At 38.8% G+C, this 22,199-nt stretch overlaps 1 protein-coding gene across 4 annotated transcripts in view; it reads left to right on the forward strand.

The window, feature by feature from the left end:
- Positions 1-22,199, forward strand: part of GAB2 (GRB2 associated binding protein 2) — a 250,645-nt gene that overhangs the window by 212,553 nt on the left and 15,893 nt on the right. For all 4 annotated transcript variants that reach the window (XM_074303967.1, XM_074303966.1, XM_074303969.1 and 1 more), the window contains exon 3: positions 7,377-7,617. In XM_074303967.1, the coding sequence (XP_074160068.1) occupies positions 7,377-7,617 (241 nt within the window). The remainder of the gene's footprint in view (positions 1-7,376; positions 7,618-22,199) is intronic.

The raw sequence follows: 22,199 nt of genomic DNA on the forward strand, positions 1-22,199 counted from the left end.
ATAAAAAATTAGGAAGAGACCAGATTCTAAAAGGCTTCAAAAGTCAAATAGAGGATCTTCTGCTTGATCCCAGAGTTGATAGGGAACCACTGGAGTTTGTTGAGTAGAGGGGCAATGGAAGATCACTTTGATAACAGAGGGGAATATGGCCTGGAGGTGGGAGAAGCTAGAGATTGTGAGACCCTGCATGTCTTTGTTAATCCAAGCATGGGGCAATAACGAGGACCTGTACCAAGGTGTCAGAAGAGAAAGGGAAGTCTACAAGAGATGTTATGAAGATAGAAACAAAAGGACTTGGCAATAGATTGGGGGGGGGGGATTGGGGGATGGAGGAGTGAGAGAGAGCAAGGAGTCATAGGTCACCAACCTTGAGTGACTTGGAGAATGGTAGTATCCTCAACAATGATCACAAAATTGGGATCTGGGGAGGAAGGATGATGAATTTCTTTTTGGAAATTTGAGATTTAGGATGTGTATGGATATCCAGTTGGAGATGGGAGACTAGCATTCTTGAGAGAGGTTAGGACTGGATAAATGGATCTGAGATTCCTAAGTACTGATGATCCATCCGAGCTGATGAGACCATCAAGTGAAATTGTATATAGGGAGAAGAGGATCTACCTGCTATTATCATCCCTATTACACAGATGAGGAAACTGAAGTGCAGAGATTAAGTGACTTTTGCCTAGAGTCACATACAGCTGATAAGTATCTGAGAGTAGATTTGAATTCAGGTCTTCTGTCTAGAATGACCCATTTGTAGAAGTATACCTCATTGCAGTATTTTTTTTTAAGGCATTTGGAGTTAAGTGACTTGATGTGATGCGCTGGGGTACAAGAGACAGATTAGGTTTATACATATAGTATGTTTAAGTGACTAAAGCTAAAAACTGCACTTAGACTTTTGGGATGTTTAGGATAGGGAGTCATACTCATGGAGGTAATCACTGAACCCTTAGGAAGGGTTGAGAGCACCAAGGAACACAGTGTAGAGAGAGAAGTGTTTGGTCCTTTGTTCTTGAAGAGGACTTGATATCAGGGAAGTGATGCCATGATATGCAGGTGAATTGAATTTAAGTGAGGGAGGAAGGTGCAAGGTCTGCCTCACTGTCTCCCCAAGAATTATCTGAGTCCAGTAGCCAGATATAGATCAGAACTTCTGGAGATGGCCCTAAATGAAATGGGAAACCTTGACTTTTTTAAGCTAAGGTCTACAGGTCTCAGTTTGACTGAGGCAAAACCCATTAAAGCTAGAAATCATTCGAGGCAAAGAATCTCCTTTTTCACCTAGTTTAAAAAAAAATCTAAATAAATGAATATATAAATAAATGAGGTCTAGGACAGAGCCTTGGGGGGGGGTGCATAGCCATGGTCAGAGAGATAGTAAATAGGAGGAGAAGTCCCAATAAAAGAGACAGAATAGCCTCTATTTTATCTGGAGATAGGGGTCCATCAGCAGAATGTTCCTCCTCTACTCCCCCACCCCCTGGCTAGTACTCCCACAAAGAGCATCTCTCACCAGCTATTAGGGAGTTCATCTTGCACTTACTAATGGAATAACTGAGCCCAGATTCAGTCTCATTAATGCTCTTTGTGTCCAGGTCACTGAGGAAAGTGTGATGGGAATTCATCCTGAAAATCAATGTAGTCATTGGTTAGAGAGGCCATGTCTTCCCTCAGGGACCTGTAGACTCTTCCTAGAATGTGTGGGTCCAGCTACTCTGTCCACCAAGCAGTAGAAAAACAGGAGAGAAAGTAACCCAAGTTCTGGAGGGTTTTGATCCCCCGTAGTCTTGCTTTATAGTAATCATAGTAATAGCATGTGTAGATTTTGTTGTTGTTCAGTTGTTCCAGCTATGTCCATCTCTTTTCTTGGCAAATATACTGGAGTAGTTTGCCATCTCATTGTCCAGCTTATTTTTACAGATGAGGAAACTGAGGGGGAACTAAACTTGGGTATTCTGGTGCCAAATCCAACATTCCTATCACACTGCACTATATTCAGGCCAGATCATCCTGGAAAAAAAGCAGAACATGTTACTTTCCCAAAAGTTTTGGTGAATTTTGAAGAGTTCAACGTGACTAAGTTTGAATCTTGGCCTTGGAAGGAATCATGAAGAATATCTAGTCCTGCTTCCCCATTCCACTGAGCCCAAACTGTTCTCTCTAGAACTCTGTGTTGCCCTTTGTATATTGCCTTCTCGTATAACATATCAAAACCACAGTCACCATATCATTATATCCTATTAGTATTATAACAGGCTGCTCAGTATCTGGCATAAATTGGCAATGAGTGTACAATGGAGAGGAATGTCCCTTCAATCAGCATAGATGCTGGGGAGTCAATGGTGTAGCCCTTCCAGAATTTTAGGAAAATTCCAGAAAGGTTTTTATCCCTATAAAATCAAATATAAAATAATAAAGAAAATTATATCTTGTCTCAGGATCATTTCTATCTGTCCATAAAAAAAGGATGAGATAAATAATAATTATCCCCTAATTTGTTATCCCAAAGCTTTTGACAGAGTACTTCATTGATGGTTTATTCATTTAATTCTAATGCATAAGATAGAACTACAGTGAAAATATTAGAGCATTTGTTGTTCACATGGAAAACTGTTTTCAATTTAAAACACGTCAACAGCATAATGGCATGAACAGTTGTTAGAAAATTTGACGTCTCTCAAGGAGACATTTTTTAAGTCCCTTATAATTTTACCCAGCTTTAACTCCATTATCATGTTTCCAGTTATTAAGTGAAAAAGTGAAAACCAAAACAACCTATTGATCCCTTGATGTTCACAGATGACAACAATTTATTTGGATCCACTAAAAATCATATTAATCAATTTCTTAATCTCATGAAATTTTTCCTCAATGATATCAAAATATCATTGGACTCAGCAAGTGCAAAATTCTTAACATATATGAAGAAGAGAGAGAGGCAGAAATATTTGAACTTGAATCCAAAAGATCAGCTTGAACCATTGTATAGAAATAGGATGGTCATCTTCCACGCAAGACATATCAAGGTGGGGGGGGGGAAAGCTGTGGCTCTGAACATTTCAACTTTTTAGCATCTTGAAATTTAAAGTAATTAACACCTATGAAATACCAGTCTTAATTTAAACTTTTGAAATGATAAAATGAGCCATGACAGATCTGTAAAATTTTATAACAAAAACCTATACAATATGAACAAAACACAGGGCCAATGATCCTAAGGCAGCTATACAAAGATTAACGCTTTTTTGTCAAAATGGAAGAAGTAAGATTAATAGTTGTTCTACGAGAATATAAATCAAATTTAATTAACAGGACATCAATATCAATGTGTATTTGTTTAATAATATTTAATCATTCATAGGGAGCAGCTAGGTGGTACTGAAGATAGAGTGCCAGGCTTCCAGTCAGCAGGCTTCATTTGTTGAGTTCAAATCTGGTCTCAAATTAGTTGTGTGACCCTGGCCAAATCACTTAACCTTTTTGCCTTAGTTTCCTCATCTGTAAAAATGAGCTGGAGAAGGAAATGGAAAATCACCCCAATATCTGCCAAGAAAACTCCAAATGAGGTCACAAAGAAATATGACTGTAAAGTGGCTGATGGAATGGCAAATAATATTATTATTCACACCATAGTAGTAGTTTAATAATATATTAAATATAATTTATGTATAATAAAAATTAATAGCACAGAAGTAGATTTAAATTTTAGAGAAACACTTTTAGAACAAATAGCATCTAAAATATTTCCCAAAGCAGCATAGTAATAAAACTTGGGATATCTCCCTGCCACTGCATTTGTCAAATGTAACTTCATGTTATTTAAATATGAATATGGGTCTAAAATGAATAAGGTCTAAAATTGGAATTAAAAGGCCTGAGAGAGATCCATGAAAATTCAGCTAGCAATATTTTGACAAAAAAGCATCAAACAAGTGGCTGAATCATGGAATTAAAACAACAACAACAACAACAACCCAGAATTTTTTGATAATACTTAGCATTTGTATTGCTTCTTAATCATTTCTTCACCACATCCTGTGAGGCAGATGGTATTATTTCCATCTTACAGATGAGGGAAACTGAGACTGAGAGCTTAAGTCCCTTGCCTGAGACACCCTGCTAGCAGTAAATGTCTGAGTCCCAAATCAAAGGCAGGTCTTTTAGATTCCGAATCCAAAGCTTTATCCACTGCGCCATCTAGCTGCCTCTGATGGCAATTAAGCATTAGATCATTTGACACCAGTTATAAAAGGTTCATCCTTAAAAATCACTTAGTTATCATGCATATTATGAAAAGAAAGAGTAGAAACTAGGAGATCAAGCTGCAAATTGGGACCCAGCTACAGATTTGAACCTCAGAGTATCCTTGAGAATTCAGCCAAAATACTGTACCAGTACAGGAGCACAGTGAAGGATAGGGCTATTGTCCACAGTTGTCTGGATTAGAACATTGATCCGGAAAAATTTAAGGACAATATTTAAAATAGATATTGCTACACCAAATAGAGCAGAAGAAATCATACAGGAACAGGATGAGGTTTGCATCATTCCCATAATCTTATCTGTAGCTGGTGCCTCCCCAAAGACACTTTCACTGTGAACCTGAAAAAAGATGAATTTTTACTCAGTTTCCTTAGTTTTTTTTTTTTTTTTCAATTGATGATTATTTATTTTCTCTCCCTTCTGCTTAACCTCCTCCCATACCATCCCTCCCCCCAACACATTGGGGAAAAAAATAATTTCCTACGTCAGATATGCATAGTTAAGCAAAATAAATTCACACATTGTGTCAGGAAAAAAAAAAATTAAAAAGCAGGCAGGTATCTTAACCATTCTTTCCCAGGGCCATTTCTATAGGAAATCTATCAAAAAAAGATGAAGAAAAATAACAATAATAAATGGTTTTATATTTTTAAGTGTACATTATTTTAGTGAAACCTCTCAACAATCTTATGAGATCAGTTCTCATATGGGTATTAATATACCCATTTTACAGATGAGGAAATAGATATAAGGAGGTTGAATGAGCTTGTAAATTTCAAAAGGGATAAAATGCCTGCCTGCCTTCCTTCCCTCCTTCCCTCCTTTTCTCTTTTTCTCCTTTTCTCCTTCCCTCCTTTCCTCCTTCCCTCTTTCTTTCCTTCCCTTCCTCTCTCCCTCTCTCCCTCCTGGAACACCCTTTCCCTTTCCCATAGAGGTTAATTTATCTGACAAAGGATGTAAGAAAAATCTGTGTGTTCACAGCTGCCCCTGGAATTTACACCTTTCCTTAGGGACAGGGCTATAGACTCTTCTGTAAATTTCTCTGTTTCCATTTCTTTATTTGTAAAATAGGTGTGAAACTGTCCTCATTGCTCCCCTTCTCCTCCTCCTCTTCCTAAAATGAGTCTAGGAAGGTGTTTTGTAAACTGCAAAAATCTATACAAATATGAATTTCTGTTGTTAACAGTAATGATTATTTTCATGTACCAAAATTTCTGCTACTAGCGCAGTAAACGGTGAAAAAGAAAATCTTCTTTTTAAAAATATTAAAAAACAAAAGTAAGCATTTATTCTCTGCCACCTCCATTTTCCCAGATTGGGAAAAAATAAATAAAAGAAAAATCAAACCCTAGTAACAACAAAATCCTGTAGTGACCTTGTCCACAGTTTTTATTTCATTCTGTACCTTGAGTCCATCACCTATGTCAAGAGGTGGTAGCTGCTTTATTATCAATCTCTTGAATTATGATTAGTTATTTATAGTGTTGATCTAGCTTCTTAAGCCTTTCTACATTAAATCATATCCTCACTATGCATCAGGACTACTTTAAGGACATGAGAGATCCTTGATAAGAGTACTCCCTTCATTCTCACAGTCTACAACCCTTCCCGTAGCTAAGAATGGTCTTTGTGAACCATTATATCATCTCCTGTAGCCTCAAAAAAAAAAAAAATCAACTGTTAATATTCCTCTGTAGTTTGGTTCTTCAGTGACAGATAACCATTGTCTAGTTTGTTCAGTTTAGTGTTCAGAGCTAGGTGGGAGATGAAGAAAGAAACATAGATTTAAGCTTCCTAACAATTGGAACTGGCCCAAAGCTCTCCCCACTGCCATTGGGAAAATAAAGACCTTCCCATTCACCGACAGTACTGAAAGGGATGTCAACAGGGATCTGGGTTCAAATTGTGGTTTTGGACAATAGCTCTGGGACTATGGTGGTCAAGTCACTTCACTTCCATGAAATTTAGGTTCTTTATCTGTGAAATGGGTTAATAATGATTTTTCATTCATAGCTACATAGCTATTTATCTCTTTATTCTTTTATTTGTATGTGTGTAAATGTGTGTGTGTGTGTGTGTGTGTGTGTGTGTGTGTATCTGGGACAACTAAATGGCTCAGAGTTGGGAGTGAAATAAAAAAGACTGGGTTCAAATTCAGCCTCAGATATTTATTAGCTGTGTGAGCCTAGGCAAGGCTCCTTGCCTGCTGCCCACTGTAATCCCTTTTTAACCCAGGCATAAGATTTTGCACTTATTCCTTGTTTGTTTTCTGTTTGTGCTATTGATACTAAAAGTTGTATGATATAGTGGAAAGTAGAGTGATTTGGGAATTAGAACTAAATTTAAATTCTTTGTCTTTGTGTCATGTTCAGAGCCTCTCGCGTATTCTAGGTATAGTGTTTCTGGAAAATATAATTACTCAAAAGAACAAGTTCAGAGGACCCCTTAACAATAACTAGGAGCCATTGGCAGTCATTGAATTTCTCTGATTCTCAGTTTCTTCTTTTATAAAAGAAGGGGTTATCAATCTTCTCTCACCTTAACCCGCCTTAATCTACTAAAAAGGAAATGTCAAAGCCCTGCCGTAACCTCGCCAAGAAAACCCCATAGATAATATGGTCCATAGGATTATGAAGAGTTGAACGCAACTGAACAACCAAGCTATAGATATAGATATAATCTTTTTTAATTCGTTTGTCTGTCTATATCTATCTGACTGTTTATAATCAGACTGCATTCCTCTAAATAGTATCATGTTCTCCCATACTCTCATCATCCTGCAACATTGTATCAACCCTGAAATTCACACCTCCTAGGGCACATAGTAGGAGCTTAATAAATGTTTTTTGACTGACTGGCCTCATAGACTTATTGTGAGCAAAGTGGTCTTATAAAGGATAAGGTAATATAGAAATGAGAGCTATTATCAGTATGCTCTGTTCTAGAGCACCCGCTCCAGTATCTCAAAAGGTATTTGTTAATCTGATTGAATTGGACTGAACCTATTACATGTTTGCAGAAACATATATTTTGTAACCCATATCTGTAACATATATTCATATTTACATATTTTGAAACATGTATGCATGTGTTTTCCTCTTATACAGACTCTCTGAGAAACCTTCCCTCTGTGGGTCATGGTCCCCGCTCCTCCCCAGCAGAACTCAACAGCTCCAACCCACACCTGCTTCGAGAGCGCAAATCCTCGGCCCCCTCGCATTCCAGCCAGCCAACTTTGTTCACTTTTGAAGCCCCTGCAAACCACACGCAGACCACCTTGTCCACGAGTGCCCCCCAGGACTATCTCTTCCTGCACCAGTGCATAAGCCGAAGAGCAGAGAACACAAGGTAAGTGGAGCTTGGGAGGAGGGAAGCTTGAGTGTTCAGAAAGCACAGGCAGAATTAGGTTTCCTTCCTCAGATTCAGAAACACACACATGAAGATGTTCACTTTCTTTCAGATTCAGAAACACAATTCTCAGAAGCTTCACTTTCTCTGATGCCATTTACACCTTTGTTGAACCTGCTGACCACTGTAATCCCTTTTTAACCCAAGCATAAGATTTTGCACTTATTCCTTGTTTGTTTTCTGTGTGTGCTATTGATACTAAAAGTAGTATGATGTTATGGAAAGTAGGGTGATTTGGGAATTAGTACTAAATTTAAATTCTTTGTCTTTGTGTCATGTTCATGGCCTCTTGTGTACTCTGGGTGCAGTGTTTTTGGAAAATATAATTACTCAAAAGAACAAGTTCAGAGGACCCCTTAACAATAATTAGGAGTCATTGGCAGTCATTCTTTTATAAAGCAAGGGGTTATCAATCATTTCTCACAATCCCTTATTGCTTGAAACTATATGACCTCATGATTTGTTCTTGCTGGGGAGGAAGTAAGGTGAGCAAGATGTGTTCATTTGCGGTTCAGTGTGCATTTGTGGGCAGCAGCAAGGAGCTGAGTGTGAACTGGACAGATTTCACATAGTACCAGAAGGAAATGATCACACCAAGTATCACTAGGAGAACTGTGATAGGCGCTCAATACTTATTGGATTGGACAGTCTGGGAATATCTCATGGAAAGACCCAATGGATGAAAAGGATGATCAGCCATTTAGTAATTCTACTTCTGATTATATCTTGCTTATCTTTGTTCATCTCTTCCTCCATTCCTAGAATGTCTTTCCCTCCTCATTCTCACCCCCACCCCCAAACTCAGTCTTTCTCTTTTGAGAGACTGATTTTCAAGTTCTAGCATCATTCTCCCATCCTTCATGACAATTTCCCTTTGTAGAGTTTCCATAGAGCTTTACCAAGGCCTCTCCTTTGTTCTTTCTAGAGTGGTAGATATCAGGAAGCCCTGAGTTCTAATCTGCCTTCAGGGACTTAGTAATTGTCTTTATTTTTTTTATGGGAGAGAGCTTAGAGTAGAATAGATAGAGCAATGGGCATGGAGTCGGGAAGGCCTGAGTTCAAATGTGAATTCCTAGCTGTATAATCCTGGACAGATCCCTTACCTGTGTTTGCCTCAGTTTCCTCATCTGTAAGAAGGGGGTATTAATAACATCTACCTCAGAGGGTTGTTGTGAGAATCAAATGAGAGCATATTTATTTGTAAAATGCACTTAGCATAGGACCCAGCACATAGTAAATAAATATTTATTTCCTTTTCTGTTCCCTTCCCTTATAGTTATTTGAGTTGATGATTTCTTCAGTCTGTGTTTCATTTCATATTGCATCAGCAACACTTAATACCGGGCCTTGAACTTAATAAAGGTTGGTAGAATTCTGCTCAAGTGCTATAGCAAGCTTGTTCAGGGCTCCTTGTGGGGATAGAGAAACAAGATTTGGTGTCTCCATGAATGGAATTACCAGTCTTGTAAGCAGGGTTATCCAGCACATGTCCAAATAATTCTGAAATGTGAGGTCCACATTTCAAAAAGATGAGTCAATTCTCAGTTTGATAGTTGGATATAAAGGGGAATTGTTGCTTGGAAGGCATCACCCATAGGCCTTTAGGATAAGGCACTATTTCCAGAGGCCCCTTTACTTTCTAGGTGAACTCACACAAACTTGAACTGTCCAAGATGGACAGGACCTTCAAGCATAGGGCCATATAATTCTAGAGCTGGAAGGGGCCTTAGAACATAGAATGCTAAAGCAGGAAGAGTCCACTATAAGAACTGGGAGATCCCTGAGAGACATGTAGTCCATCATCCTCATACTTTGGAGAAAGAAACTGAGGCAGCAGGACACTAGTTAAGCAGCCCTGGGAAAGAGGATCTGGTGGAATTTAAAAAAAAAAAAAAAAAAAGAGAGAGAGAGAGAGAAATATTTCTCTGTTATTGCCTCCTGCCAGCCTCCCTGCAGAGGATATCAAAAAAAATTTTTCCGTTATTGAAAGGCTGAGGGAATTTTGGATTTTCCAGACTTTTTTCTTTTGCTTAGAAGTTAGAGGTGGGGATGGGCAATTAAGGCTTTTGCAAAACTTTCCTTGGGTGCCTCAGGGGCAAGAGCTGATGGGAACAGGAGATTGCAGGGAGGGACCAGGAACTGAGATCTCCCTGACTGGGTGGAACTCGGAACCTCTGGGTCTCTGGAGAAAAGTTCCCAGGGCAAGGGCCAAACACCTGCTCTCAATTGGCAGGGATTTCAGCTTCCATGACTGTGGGGCCCTGTTTCTCTCTGCCATCTTGTGGCCACATTCAAAAACTGCATCTTGTCCATGCTCTCTGAACTCAAAGGTATGCAAATATAGAATCATTTATAATGTACATTAGGATAACACAATGCTTTTGAGACATCCCCTCATTTGATAATCACAACAGCTCTGGTAGGTAGATACTGCAGGTATTATTCCATGAATCATGATACTATTGTATCTGAGCAGTAAGGATCCTTGGAAATCAATTTTTTAAATGAGAAGACTTAAGGCCCAGGGAAGGGAGGTGAATATCCATGATCATTCAACATGAGAAGCACCAGAATTAGAATGAGCACCGAGGTCTCCTGACTATAGGTCCAGTACCCTTTCTACTGTGCTCAGCTGACTTTTGGGCTAGTCCCTTACTAGGGGCTAATAGGCAAATGGCCAATATATAAATAAAAAACTCGAGATATTCTTCAGATGGGACCTGTCTCCTTTTCTAAGTTAGTAGAGAAACACTTATTTCCCCATAGTAAAAAGGAGGGCAGGATGTCACATCCTAAAAAGACATTTTCTGCACACACAATGCACACTGCCCCTTTTATGTTTATATTACTTTTTAAAATTTTTAAAAAATTTTAACTGTCTTATTTCTTCATTATTGCATTTCCCAGTTATGTCTCTTATTCCCCCTCTTCTTAGGGAACCATTCCTTATAAAAAGAAAAAAAAATAGCAAATCTCAGCAACATATTATGTCTATCAACCTTGACACTTTGGTGAAGGACAATTAGAGAAAAGATTAGTAATTCACAAGAGACAGGGTCCTTGAACTGGACAGAAGCCAGCAATACAACTCATGACCTCAGGTGCCTATACACCAAAACCTAGAATATGGGTAACAAAGTGAACTAGAGAGCATATAACACAAGATGGCAAATTTGACATCATTAAACTTGGTGATAGGAGATCCAGAACTAGAAAAATGCTGTGGAAGTCTCACCTTAGTCAAAAGGAATAGAATAGGAGATTGGGGATAGAGAATAGCATTGCATCCATCCTTGTTTCAGAAAGGGGAAATATGACAAAGTGCTTTGAACATAAATAAAGGATGAAACAAAGGGAAGAATGTCGTAAGAGTATACTATTAGAGAAAAGGAGAAAATGGAGTTCAGGACCACAAGCCCCAGACAGAAGTATGATGTGGAACCTCAATTATATGATCATTTTCTAAAGTATGCTCTCTTTCTACCAAATCTACCAGATTAAGTTGAGCAGTTAGATGGCAAAGTGGATAGATTATCAGTCTTGGAATCAGGAGGATCAGAGTTCAAATTCAGCATCAAACACTTCACCCGATTGCCTCACTAAAAAACCCCAAAATAAAGTAGCTAAAAAATTGATAGTTTATTTTAATGATTTTTTCTTCTAGTAACAGTAATAGGGTCATTGCTCTCCTATTCCCAACTTACTGGACAAGTCTCCCAAAGAACAGATAATTATCTCAGTTCAAGGTTCTCCGTGTCAGCCAAAAGCATTTTTTTTTAATTCATTTTTCCAAAGTATCCCCTCCCTACCTCCACCCCCTCCCCCGATGACAGGTAATCCCTACATTTTACATGTGTTACAATATAACCTAGATACAATATATGTGTGTAAATACCATTTTCTTGTTGCACATTAAGTATTAGATTCCGAAGGTATAAGTAACCTGGGTAGATAGACAGTAGTGCTAACAATTTACATTCACTTCCCAGTGTTCCTTCTCTGGGTGTAGTTGTTTCTGTCCATCATTGATCAACTGGAAGTGAGTTGGATCTTCTCTATGTTGAAGATTTCCACTTCCATCAGAATACATCCTCATACAGCATTGTTGTTGAAGTGTACAGTGATCTTCTGGTTCTGCTCCAGCCAAAAGCATTTAATGAAATGGCATTCAATCTAATAAGTATTAAGCACCTGGTTATGTGGCAAGTCACTTTGAAAAGTACTAGAGATACAAAGAAAAGCAAGAGTCCCTGCCCTCACAATCTAATGTAGGAGACAACATGTAAACAGATATGTACAAACAACTTATGTTTCAGGATAAATTGGGGATGATCCAAGAGTAAGGCAGTAAGATCAGGAGAAGAACTAGAAATAGATGCTTGCAAATAGGAGTTAACGGAGTATGTGTAAGGAAGTAAGATAAAACTGGAAAAGTAAGACAGCATTAGGAGGGTTTTGAATGCCAAATAGCTACAGAGAATCTTTCCTTGTCTGGGGACCAACAACTTGCTCTCCATTTCTCCTTTCTCACTTCCTGTTGCGGCTTCTTATCTCTTCCAGAGGAGATTCTCACTCTCAGGAACCAGATTCTCTACTATTCCCAGCTAGCTAAGATACTGAAGTTCAGCCTTTCCTTTGTACTCCTTCCTATTCTGGGGACTTAAATACCTTGACTAGAGATCACACTCTGCTTTATGATGAATATTCCAATTATTTCTGAAGACTAATATAACCCATGAAATAGTTATTGGCCCAGTAACTACCAAATGGCTCTGGGTGAAAGTGCCCTACTTTTCCTACCCTAAAGCTCCTCCCCAAGTCAATGAGTGGGTGGGGTCATTGTCTCCGCTACCAACCCAAATATGTTCCTGGTTTTTTGAGCTACATGCTAAGAACAGCTTTGGGGGAACTCCTATAAAATATATATATATACGACAGTTCTGGAATTGAATTAATAAGAAGGAAGGAACTGGTTTGCCAAATTAGATACGATGGGAAGTTTGTGTGTAGGGGGAATAACTACTCTTTTTTAGAATTTATAATAGAGGAGGAAAGAAAATCCAAACACAGTTTGTCATGTACCCTAGATTTTGAGAGAGTAAAATGAGAATCAAGACCCCTTGACCTAAAATGAGAGAAGGAATCCCAGAGATAGGAAGCACTGGGGAGTCCAGTTCTGAAAATACAAATTAAATTAATCTGACAAGGGAAAGGGAGAAATTGTTTAAAGAGAAAAAAGATGGTACAGTAAGAACTCACTAACCAGCTTAGCTTTTTAAAAGAGGATGGAAACTGGGGCAAGTAATGGAGACTGAGTATAAAAGTAAAGACTAATTCTGTACAAGATTGTATTTATCTAAGATAAATAGAATTATATACAAAGACATAAAAGAACACCTAAGTTGAGTTCAAGTCACTGGACTACATTAACTACACCTCAAAGTCCTAAAAGAAATCAGCCACAATTATTAGGACATGTTCAGTAGTCCTTGAACACATACTGAAGAGTGGAAGAAGTATCCGTAGGACTAGAAAAGGACAAATGGGAGGAGAGGAGGAGGAGAAAGAAGATTATGATGAATGATGATAATAGAGATTGCAAACTTGTGGTCCTTCAATTTGCCTTTAATTCCTGGCAAAATTTTAGAACATCATATTAGCAGGATGGTTAGTGATTCTCAAGAAAAGGGAGCAGGAGCCATAGAGAACCAGGACATTTGGGCAATTCATTTCCTTTGGTGAAAGGGATAATTAAGAAAATGCTTTATAGATAGTTTACCTAGATCTTGACCAAGTATTTGACAATATTATGTAGGTCACACTGAAAATAAAGGCAAAAAACAGGCACATAGATGACAGGGTCCCAATTCCAAAAGATTTTGACAGATTAGAATGTGAGGCTATATCTATTAAGAAGAAATATGCTTTAGTATTTTTCACTAGTTCCCTACTGAAATGATAGGGCCAAAAAAATAGAGGGAGAAGGAGAAGAGAGAAGAACAGAGGAGAGGAGAGGAGACAGAGAAGAATAAAAAGGCAAATTTTAGAATTGTGTTCAAGCATTAGCTTCACAAGTATAAAAAAGAGAAGTTGTAGCTAGATAGTGGTTCATTTGAAAAAGATCTGGGAATTTTCTTGAACTAAAGCTCAGAATGAACCAATCATATTCTGTCTTATCCAAAAAAGCTAGTATCTTATCAGTCTACATTGAGAAACATATCAACCAGGACCCTTATCTGAGGACTTGTAAGGTATTGTATTCAATTTCAGGGACATATTTTAGGAAATACATTGACAAAACGTCTAGAAAAGAACATAAGGAAGAAGCGATGAAGGACTTGGAAGTCCTACTACATGAGAATGAGCTAAATAACCTAGGAATGTCTAGCCTGAAAAAGAGAAGACTGAGGGAGTGGGACTTGAGAGCTGCCTTCAAGTATTTGAAAGGCTTTCTCATGGAAGAAGGATTAAGTTTTCTGCTTACCTGGGGAGAGAAAAACTAGAACAGATGGAGGAAAGTTAGTAGGAGAAACAGTTTGCTTTTGTTATAAGGGGGGAAAACATTTTAATCTGGCTTGGGGCTGGGCAATTATGAGGCACAATAGATAAAGCATCTAAAAGTGGAGTCAGGAAGACCCAAGTTCAAATCTGTCTCAGCTGGTGTGACCTTAGGTAAATCACTTAACCCTATTTGCCTCAGTTTCCTCATCTGTGAAATTGAGATAATAATAGCATCTACCTCCCAGATTTGTTGTATGGATCTAATGGAATAATAGGCACATAACACAGTGCCTGGTGCACAGTAAGTGCTATATGAATGTTACCTATTATAGCTACCTATCCTTCCTTGTCTTTATCAAGCTATATGGGTGTGGAGCTAGTTCTGTACTAGGAGAGCTCTGTTCTAATTAGATGGATCGGACCCCTTGTTCTCCTACTTGTTGGCTCACTAAGAAGCCTCTACCCTGTCATCTGGGGGAGGATGCTAAAAGTTATAGGTCGCATTGGAATTCTAAGAAAAAAGTAAAAGGTACGCAGTGTACAAACATAAATCAGGTCTGAGACAGGTGGCTTATTTTGACATTGAAAGAAATGCTAAACCAGAACCATTGAAACAGGATTGACTCATTTATAAATACCATTACGGTCTATTGGGATGCTGATAGTTCAACCTCATCAGGATTTAAGACAGTTGGAAAGGCTTTTAATTAGGCTTTTTGAATTTTGCTTCCTTTGGCATTGTCTGGATGAAATAGCCAAGCTGGGGCTATCTCCTTTCCAGTGACCTTTTCCTTCTTCATCAGGCTTCCTTGGCCACAAGTGTGACCACAGTGACTCTGAGACCACTACCACCTCCAGACTTACTCTCTCCACACCCTTCCAACTCATGAAGTTCCCCCTACTAAAGAAAGCAAGTTTAAAAGGCAGGGAAGCTACCAGAGACCCAAGCATTAGCTCACCTGATTGTGGCCCCTTACTAAATCCTTGGGGTTTTCCAGGACATTTGAGAAGAGACCCATCATTGGAGTTGCATGTTGCCTTCCGGAAAGCCACAGCCAAGGACAGTGTCATGCCTTTTCCTTGCCCATCACCTTGTCATCCCGTTGCTGACAGGGTGAGAGGGATGAGTAAGAGACCATTAAGAGTTTATTATACCATATTCAGTGACCAAGTTCGTTCAGCAGTAAGTTACAGGGGACTGGACACAGCCCCAAAGCTCCCAATCTGTCACTGGAGTCAGAGAAACATTGCAAGATTTTTCCTCATGATTTATGAGGGTGGGCAAATCTGAGCTTGTTCCATGACCGTGCTGTACAAACTATGAAAGGTGTCCAAAAGTGAGATGAGGCTGCCTTGGGAGGTAGTGAGTTCTCCATCACTGAAAATTCTTGGGCCAAGTCTAGGTGATTAATGAATAGGGATATTTTAATGAAGATGTGTAGTAGAACCAGGACTAGATTAACTGAAGGTCCTTTTGAGATCTCAGAATCATTATATACCTCATCTCTAGACCAAAAATCATGAGATTTAGAGCTGGGAGAGGTCTTAGAGGTCATCTTGCCTCCCCCCATCCATTAAATTTCAAAGAGGAAATGTTAGTTACTGTATGGGGAATAAATAGCAGAATTGGGCTAAAAAGAGACTAGGTGGTCCTTAAATCTTTTTTCTGTTTTTGTTCTGGGTTGGACTGGGGAACAAACTCAAGCTCCTCCCCCTCCCTGGTGACTGGGGCAAACAATAGGGATCTGTCTACACTCCAGCCTAAATGACTCCAGATTTTCTGTGCAGGATCTGGTCTGTCCCAGGATATGGCCAGGTACATTATGTTCCATTGTGTACTGCCCTGGCCAATTCAGTCCTGGAAAAATCTCTCCACTTTTCCTCTTTCCTACCTCTTTTGCCTCCTCTTATATTTCCTTTCTTCTATCACCATCCATCCTCTCCATCCAACCTCTTTGTTCCCCATTCCCCTCTCCCTTTGTTCTTCTCTCCTCCTTTCTCTTCTCCAGTTCTCTATTTCTCCTTTCCTCCCTTCTGTTTCCTCTCAGCTTCCTTCTGTTCCCATCACCTTTATCTTCATTCTTCTCTTCTTTCTCTCTCCTTCCTCTCCTCTTTCCCTGTTCCCCTCCCCTTTCCCTGTTCTGTCTCCTTGCCTCCGCCCATTAGCCTGCAGAATTAACAGTTGAGACCTAATGTGAAGACTGATGACAGATCAATAGATTTGTCTGAACTCTGTTTATGAAAATAAGATAATCCAATAGAGGAGAAAAAAATTACCATGAAGATAAAAAGTTATCCCAATAGAAGAAGGAAAAAAATTACTTAATTCATGAGGATGTTTTTAATGGAGATGCCTGTTCAGATAGAACCAGGACTAGATTAACTCTGAGGATCCTTTTGAGGTCTAATTGTACCCAATTCATGGCAAAACTGAGGGCTGTAGGATTCTTTCCACCTCACCACCATATTGGTTTAAAGGCCATTGGAGACCAAGGTCCCTATCTTCTTAGGTTTGGAAAACAGGCAACCAAGGACAAGAAAGTAGTTGACTCAGAAATCATAGGAGATCAGAATTTATATCAGAATGTGTGTGTGTGTGTGTGAGTGAGAGAGAGAGAGAGATTCAGAGAGATTCAGAGAGAGAGAGAGAGAGAGAGAGAGAGAGACTTTTAAATGTTTAAAATTTTTATTCTAAATTTAAACACCAAATAGAATGGCTAGTAGAGTAGAAAGGAACAAAATAGGGATTGTACATGAAACACATTTCCATTAAGTACCACTTGCTTTTCTTTTTAAGTACATATGATCAACCTGTAACCTTCAAAACTGTTTGGTTTTGCTTCTTTCTGGCTTTTCTGCTAGATTTTACAAGGACTTTTCACCTGAGACTCATGAGCTTGTTTTTCAAAAATATTCTGATAATTGCATTTCAGAATAATTGCTTCCTTTGTAATCTTTTATATTTCACTTTATAAATATACAAATATTATTCTGAGAAAGGATCTCTAGGCTTTATAAGACTTTCATAAAGTTCCATTTTACAAAAGAAGTTAAGAATCTGTGTTCTAGAATGTAGACTATTAAGAATTGGAAGAGAACATAGTGAGCATTCAACCTAAATCCTTGATTTTATGGAAGGAGGAAACTGAGTCCCAGAGAAGAAAATTTCAGTTTTCTTTCAAGTTATAGGCAACACAGTACACATAATACCAGGCCTGGAGTCCGGAAGACTTATCTTCCTGAGTGCAATCTGGCCTCAGACAGACTAGCTTTGTGACCCTGGGCAAGTCACTTTATTTTGCTTGCCTCAGTTTCCTCATCTGTAAAATGATCTGGAGAACAAAATAGGTAAACCATTCCAGTGTCTTTGCCAAGAAAACCCCAAATGGGGTCACGATGAGTCAGGCATGACTCAAATAATTCAACAACAAAATGGCCATGACCACTTTTGGGCAGGGAAAATCAGTCATCAAGTAACCAACCAAACCACGTGTTGTGGGTCCTATACCTAGCCCTTGTGCAGCGATCGAAAGGCAACGATAGATTTCCTACTCTTGAGAAAGTAACATTCCAGTCATGGACCCCAGTCATGGGCCCAAAGCCCAGCTCCTGTTGGATTCTTCGGCTGAGAAATTTTCTTTTCTTTTCTTTTTTTTTTTTTTTTATTATATATATATATATATATATATATATATATATATATATATATATATATATATATATATATATATATATATATATATATTTTATAATATTATCCCTTGTATTCATTTTTCCAATTTACCCCCCCTCCCTCTATTCCCTCCCCCCAACGACAGGCAATACCATACATTTTACATGTGTTACAATATAGTCTAGGTACAATACATGTGTGCGAATATCATTTTCTTGTTGCACAATAAACATTAGAATCCGAAGGTACATGCAACCTGGGCAGACAGATATTAGTGCTAACAATTTTCATTCCCCTCCCAGTGTTTCTTCTCTGGGTGCAGCTACCCCTGTCCATCATTGATCAACTGGAAGTGAGTTGGATCTTCTTTATGTTGAAGATTTCCACTTCCATCAGAATACATCCCCATACAGTATTGTTGTTGAAGTGTACAGTGATCTTCTGGTTCTGCTCATTTCACTCAGCATCAGTTGATTTAAGTCTCTCCAGGCCTCTCTGTATTCCTCCTGCTGGTCATTTCTTACCGAGCAATAATATTCCATAACCTTCATATACCACAATTTACCCAACCATTCTCCAACTGATGGACATCCATTCATCTTCCAGTTTCTAGCTACAACAAAAAGAGCTGCCACAAACATTTTGGCACATATATGTCTCTTTCCGCTCTTTAGTATTTCTTTGGGATATAATCCCAGTAGTAGCGCTGCTGGGTCAAAGGGTATGCACAGTTTGATAACTTTTTGGGCATAATTCCAGATTGCTCTCCAGAATGGCTGGATTCTTTCGCAACTCCACCAGCAATGTATTAGTGTCCCAATTTCCCCACATCCCCTCCAACATTTGTCATTATTTGTTCCTGTCATCTTAGCCAATCTGACAGGTGTGTAGTGGTATCTCAGAGTGGTCTTAATTTGCATTCGGCTGAGAAATTTTCAATGGTTTGTTTACAACAGTCGTTCTCAAGCTTTTGGGCCTCTAGCCTTTTTTATACTCTTAAATATTATTGAGGACACTCCCCCTCAAAAGTTTTCATTTATGTGGATTGTAGCCACCAATATTTCCATATTAAAAATCTAAATGTTTTAGTATTGTGAAAATAGTTTTGTGCTTGCAGACTTCACAAGGGGGAATGCCCACAGGTACCTGCAGCACACTTAAGAGAACCCCTGGCCTATAGGATAATGTGCATTTGAGGTCCTATATGATTTGGCCTTAACCTGCCCCTCTGGTCTTCTCTCACATCATTCCCCTTACATATCTCTATGATCATCTGTTAACTTCTTCTCTAAGATGCACCCTTGATTAGGCTTAGGAATACTTCTACCTACCTTCTCCCAGATCTATGTTATTCTTACTCATCTTTCAAAGTCCATCTCAAATATACTTCCTCCATAAGCTTCTCCTGATTTTCCACCCGCTAGAAGTGATCAGGGCCCCTGAAGTCTTACTGCCTTTTCTTCTACCTCTCTCCCTTAATCAGTAATCTCACTTATCACATCTTACTATGAATTATAACACTTGGAAAAAGAACCTTAGGGATCACTAGGCCAGTGATTCTCAGCATTTTTTCCCCTTGGACCTCTTTCCGTATCAACAAAAAAAAATGTTTCATGAACTCCTAAAATAATTTAATATACTTTTCATAGTATTCTGCAATTGTTAAGTGCTTAAATCACTAAAGGATCTTTAATGCAAAGTCCCTGCTCCATCATCATGAACCAAGGGGTTCATATAAAACTAAATGGGAACCATTGGGACAGACAAATGCTTTGTTTCCAAAGGGGAAAACTGTCTTATTTACAAACAGCTTGGTAGGATAGAAAGAATATTGGACTGGGAGTAGACCTGAATTCAAATTCTGCTTATCACTGACCAATTTATGTGATCTTGACAAATTCCATTCATTTCATTAAGCCTAAGTTTCTTTTTTCCCCCCCTCTATTCATTATTTTTTAAGTGCTTCTGTACAAAATAACATTTTGTTGAGGCCCTGAGAGAGATACAAAGTTGTATAACTCATGGTCCTTGCCTTCAAGCAGCTTACAGTCTAATAGGGGAATAAAACATAAATGTTGATGGCAGTAATGCTCAGTATATGGAAAGGCTGTGTGGAAAAGATGTAGATTTGAATTGGACAACCTAGTTTCAAATGCTGGCTACTTAAAGCAATCAACTTTTAAAAATTAAGTAAAATTTTCTTTTCAATTTAGAAATCCTTTTTCCTTTTCCCCTCCAATCTTTCCAACTCCACTTTAAAAAAAAAACACCCCCATAACATACATAATTATATATTTCTGAATTTTCCACATTGAGAAAATATGATTCATTTTGTCCTCTGAGTCCATCTCCTCTATGTCAAAAATTGGGTGAGTCCTGTGGAACTATAGTTGGTCCATTGCATTGATCAGGCAAGTCTTAATTTCTTTATTTTCCATTACCCACCGTACCAGCTTGTCCTGAGGAAACTTTATAAAACCATCAAGGGCTATATAAATATTACGTACAAAGCTCTTGAGGCAACAAAGCATAGTGGGTAGAGTACTGAATTTAGAGATTGGGAGACCTGAATTCAAATCATCCCTCTCTAAGAGGTTTCTACTGGCATGAAATGGAGATAAATCTCTAAACTGATGGAATAATAAATCATTCTCTTAAAAATGTAAATTAGTACCATGAACATCATTAGCTGCTATGGCAACTTATTTATCACTATCTATCATCTACTGTTTACTAGAAGCAGCTAGATAGCACATTGGGTCTGGAGGCAGGAAGACTTCAAGTTTGGCTTAGGCAGAGTACTTAACCTTTATTAGCTCCAATTTCTTCACTTATAAGAAAGGTATAATTATAGCACTTCTAAGGGTTGTTGTGGGGATCAAATCACATATTTGTAAAGCTCTAAGCACAGTGCCTTTCCCATAAATCCTTCCTTGCTCTCTCCCTCCCTTCTTTCCTTCTTTTTTCTCTCCCTCTCTCTCTTCCTTCCTTTTTTTTCTCTTCTTTCCCTTCCTTTCTTCATTCCTCCTTTCCTCCCTTCTTTCCTACTCCCTCCCTCCTTTCTTTTTTCCTTCCTCCTTTTCTCCCTTCTGCCCTTTCTCCCTTGCATCTCCCCTTTTCTAGCTATCCTATATTTTTGATTGGATTTGTATTCCAGAATTTAGTGGCTTAGGACATGGTGAATTTTCAAAAAACCTGCCATCTATCTAGCATTCTGGAGGTGTTTTGTTGGCACTAGTTTTTTCTATTTTTCTATCCAAGGGCAGAGAGGGCTTGCTGAGTCCTGTCATCCTCAGTGCTGTTGGTGTCTTGGGCGTGTCACCAGGGAAAATGCTATTCCTGCTGTCAGTGATGGGTGCCAGACATTCCCACCCACTCCTTTTCATCTGCAGGAGCTTTTTCCTAAGTCAATAAGTTTAACCAAGTGCTTGTCCAAATAGCAACCTGGGAACATCAGGAACACCATTTGGGACCATTTGGGAAAATGCCAACATGCCAATATAAGTCAACTGTGGGTGGATCAACCCACATACCTCGATGGTTATGTTTATGTGGGTTTGTATATGTCTACCTGTATGTGTCTGCTTATCTCTTTGTGTCTTTGTATGTATTTGTTTACGTCTCTGTGTGTATGTGTATGCTCTGGATGTGTCTCTGACTGTAAATTTGTCTGATTTTGTGCATGTATGTGTACATTTGTATGTGGCTGTGTTATACACAAAAATAATCATCAAGATCTTGAAGTCATTCGGTCCAAACAATACCTGAAATGAGAATGAATTTCTTCATCTTCCCAGCAATCTAGCATCTATTAAAGGCATTCCATCAATCTAATAAGACAGCCCAATCCCGTTTTGGTCACCAGTAATGATGAAGATGTTTTTAATCCTTTTTTTTTGAGCTGCCTTTGCAGCTGAGCACCCCATCCCACTTTCCACCCCCTCCATAGCTCTAGCTCTGCTTTGTGGGATCCTGCAGAACAGAGCAAAGCTACATTTTCATGGCAGCCCTTCAGGTGCTTGGGGTAGGTGGGAGTATATGTCTTTGTTGGTGGGTGGGCAACAGTGGGGGAGATAGGGAAGGAGAAGGAGAAGGGTGGGGACAGAAATAGAGATGAGGAAGGGAGAGAAACAGACATCGGAGTGCTGTGTAAAAGATCTTATTTTATTGAATAGTTCTACTTAATGAGATAGCTCTAATTCATTACTTTGTAATGTGGTTAGAACACTTCTGGGCCTACTAGTTCAGAAAAGAAAGAAAAAAGAGCATTGGTGGTTGTAGTGATGGATGAGTAAGTCTAATCCAGGTTGTCTGGGTGAGCAAATCCCAAATTGGTTTGTGGAGTTTT

Source organism: Sminthopsis crassicaudata, chromosome 3 (genome assembly GCF_048593235.1).
Source record: "Sminthopsis crassicaudata isolate SCR6 chromosome 3, ASM4859323v1, whole genome shotgun sequence".
NCBI classification, from domain to species: Eukaryota; Metazoa; Chordata; class Mammalia; order Dasyuromorphia; family Dasyuridae; genus Sminthopsis; species Sminthopsis crassicaudata.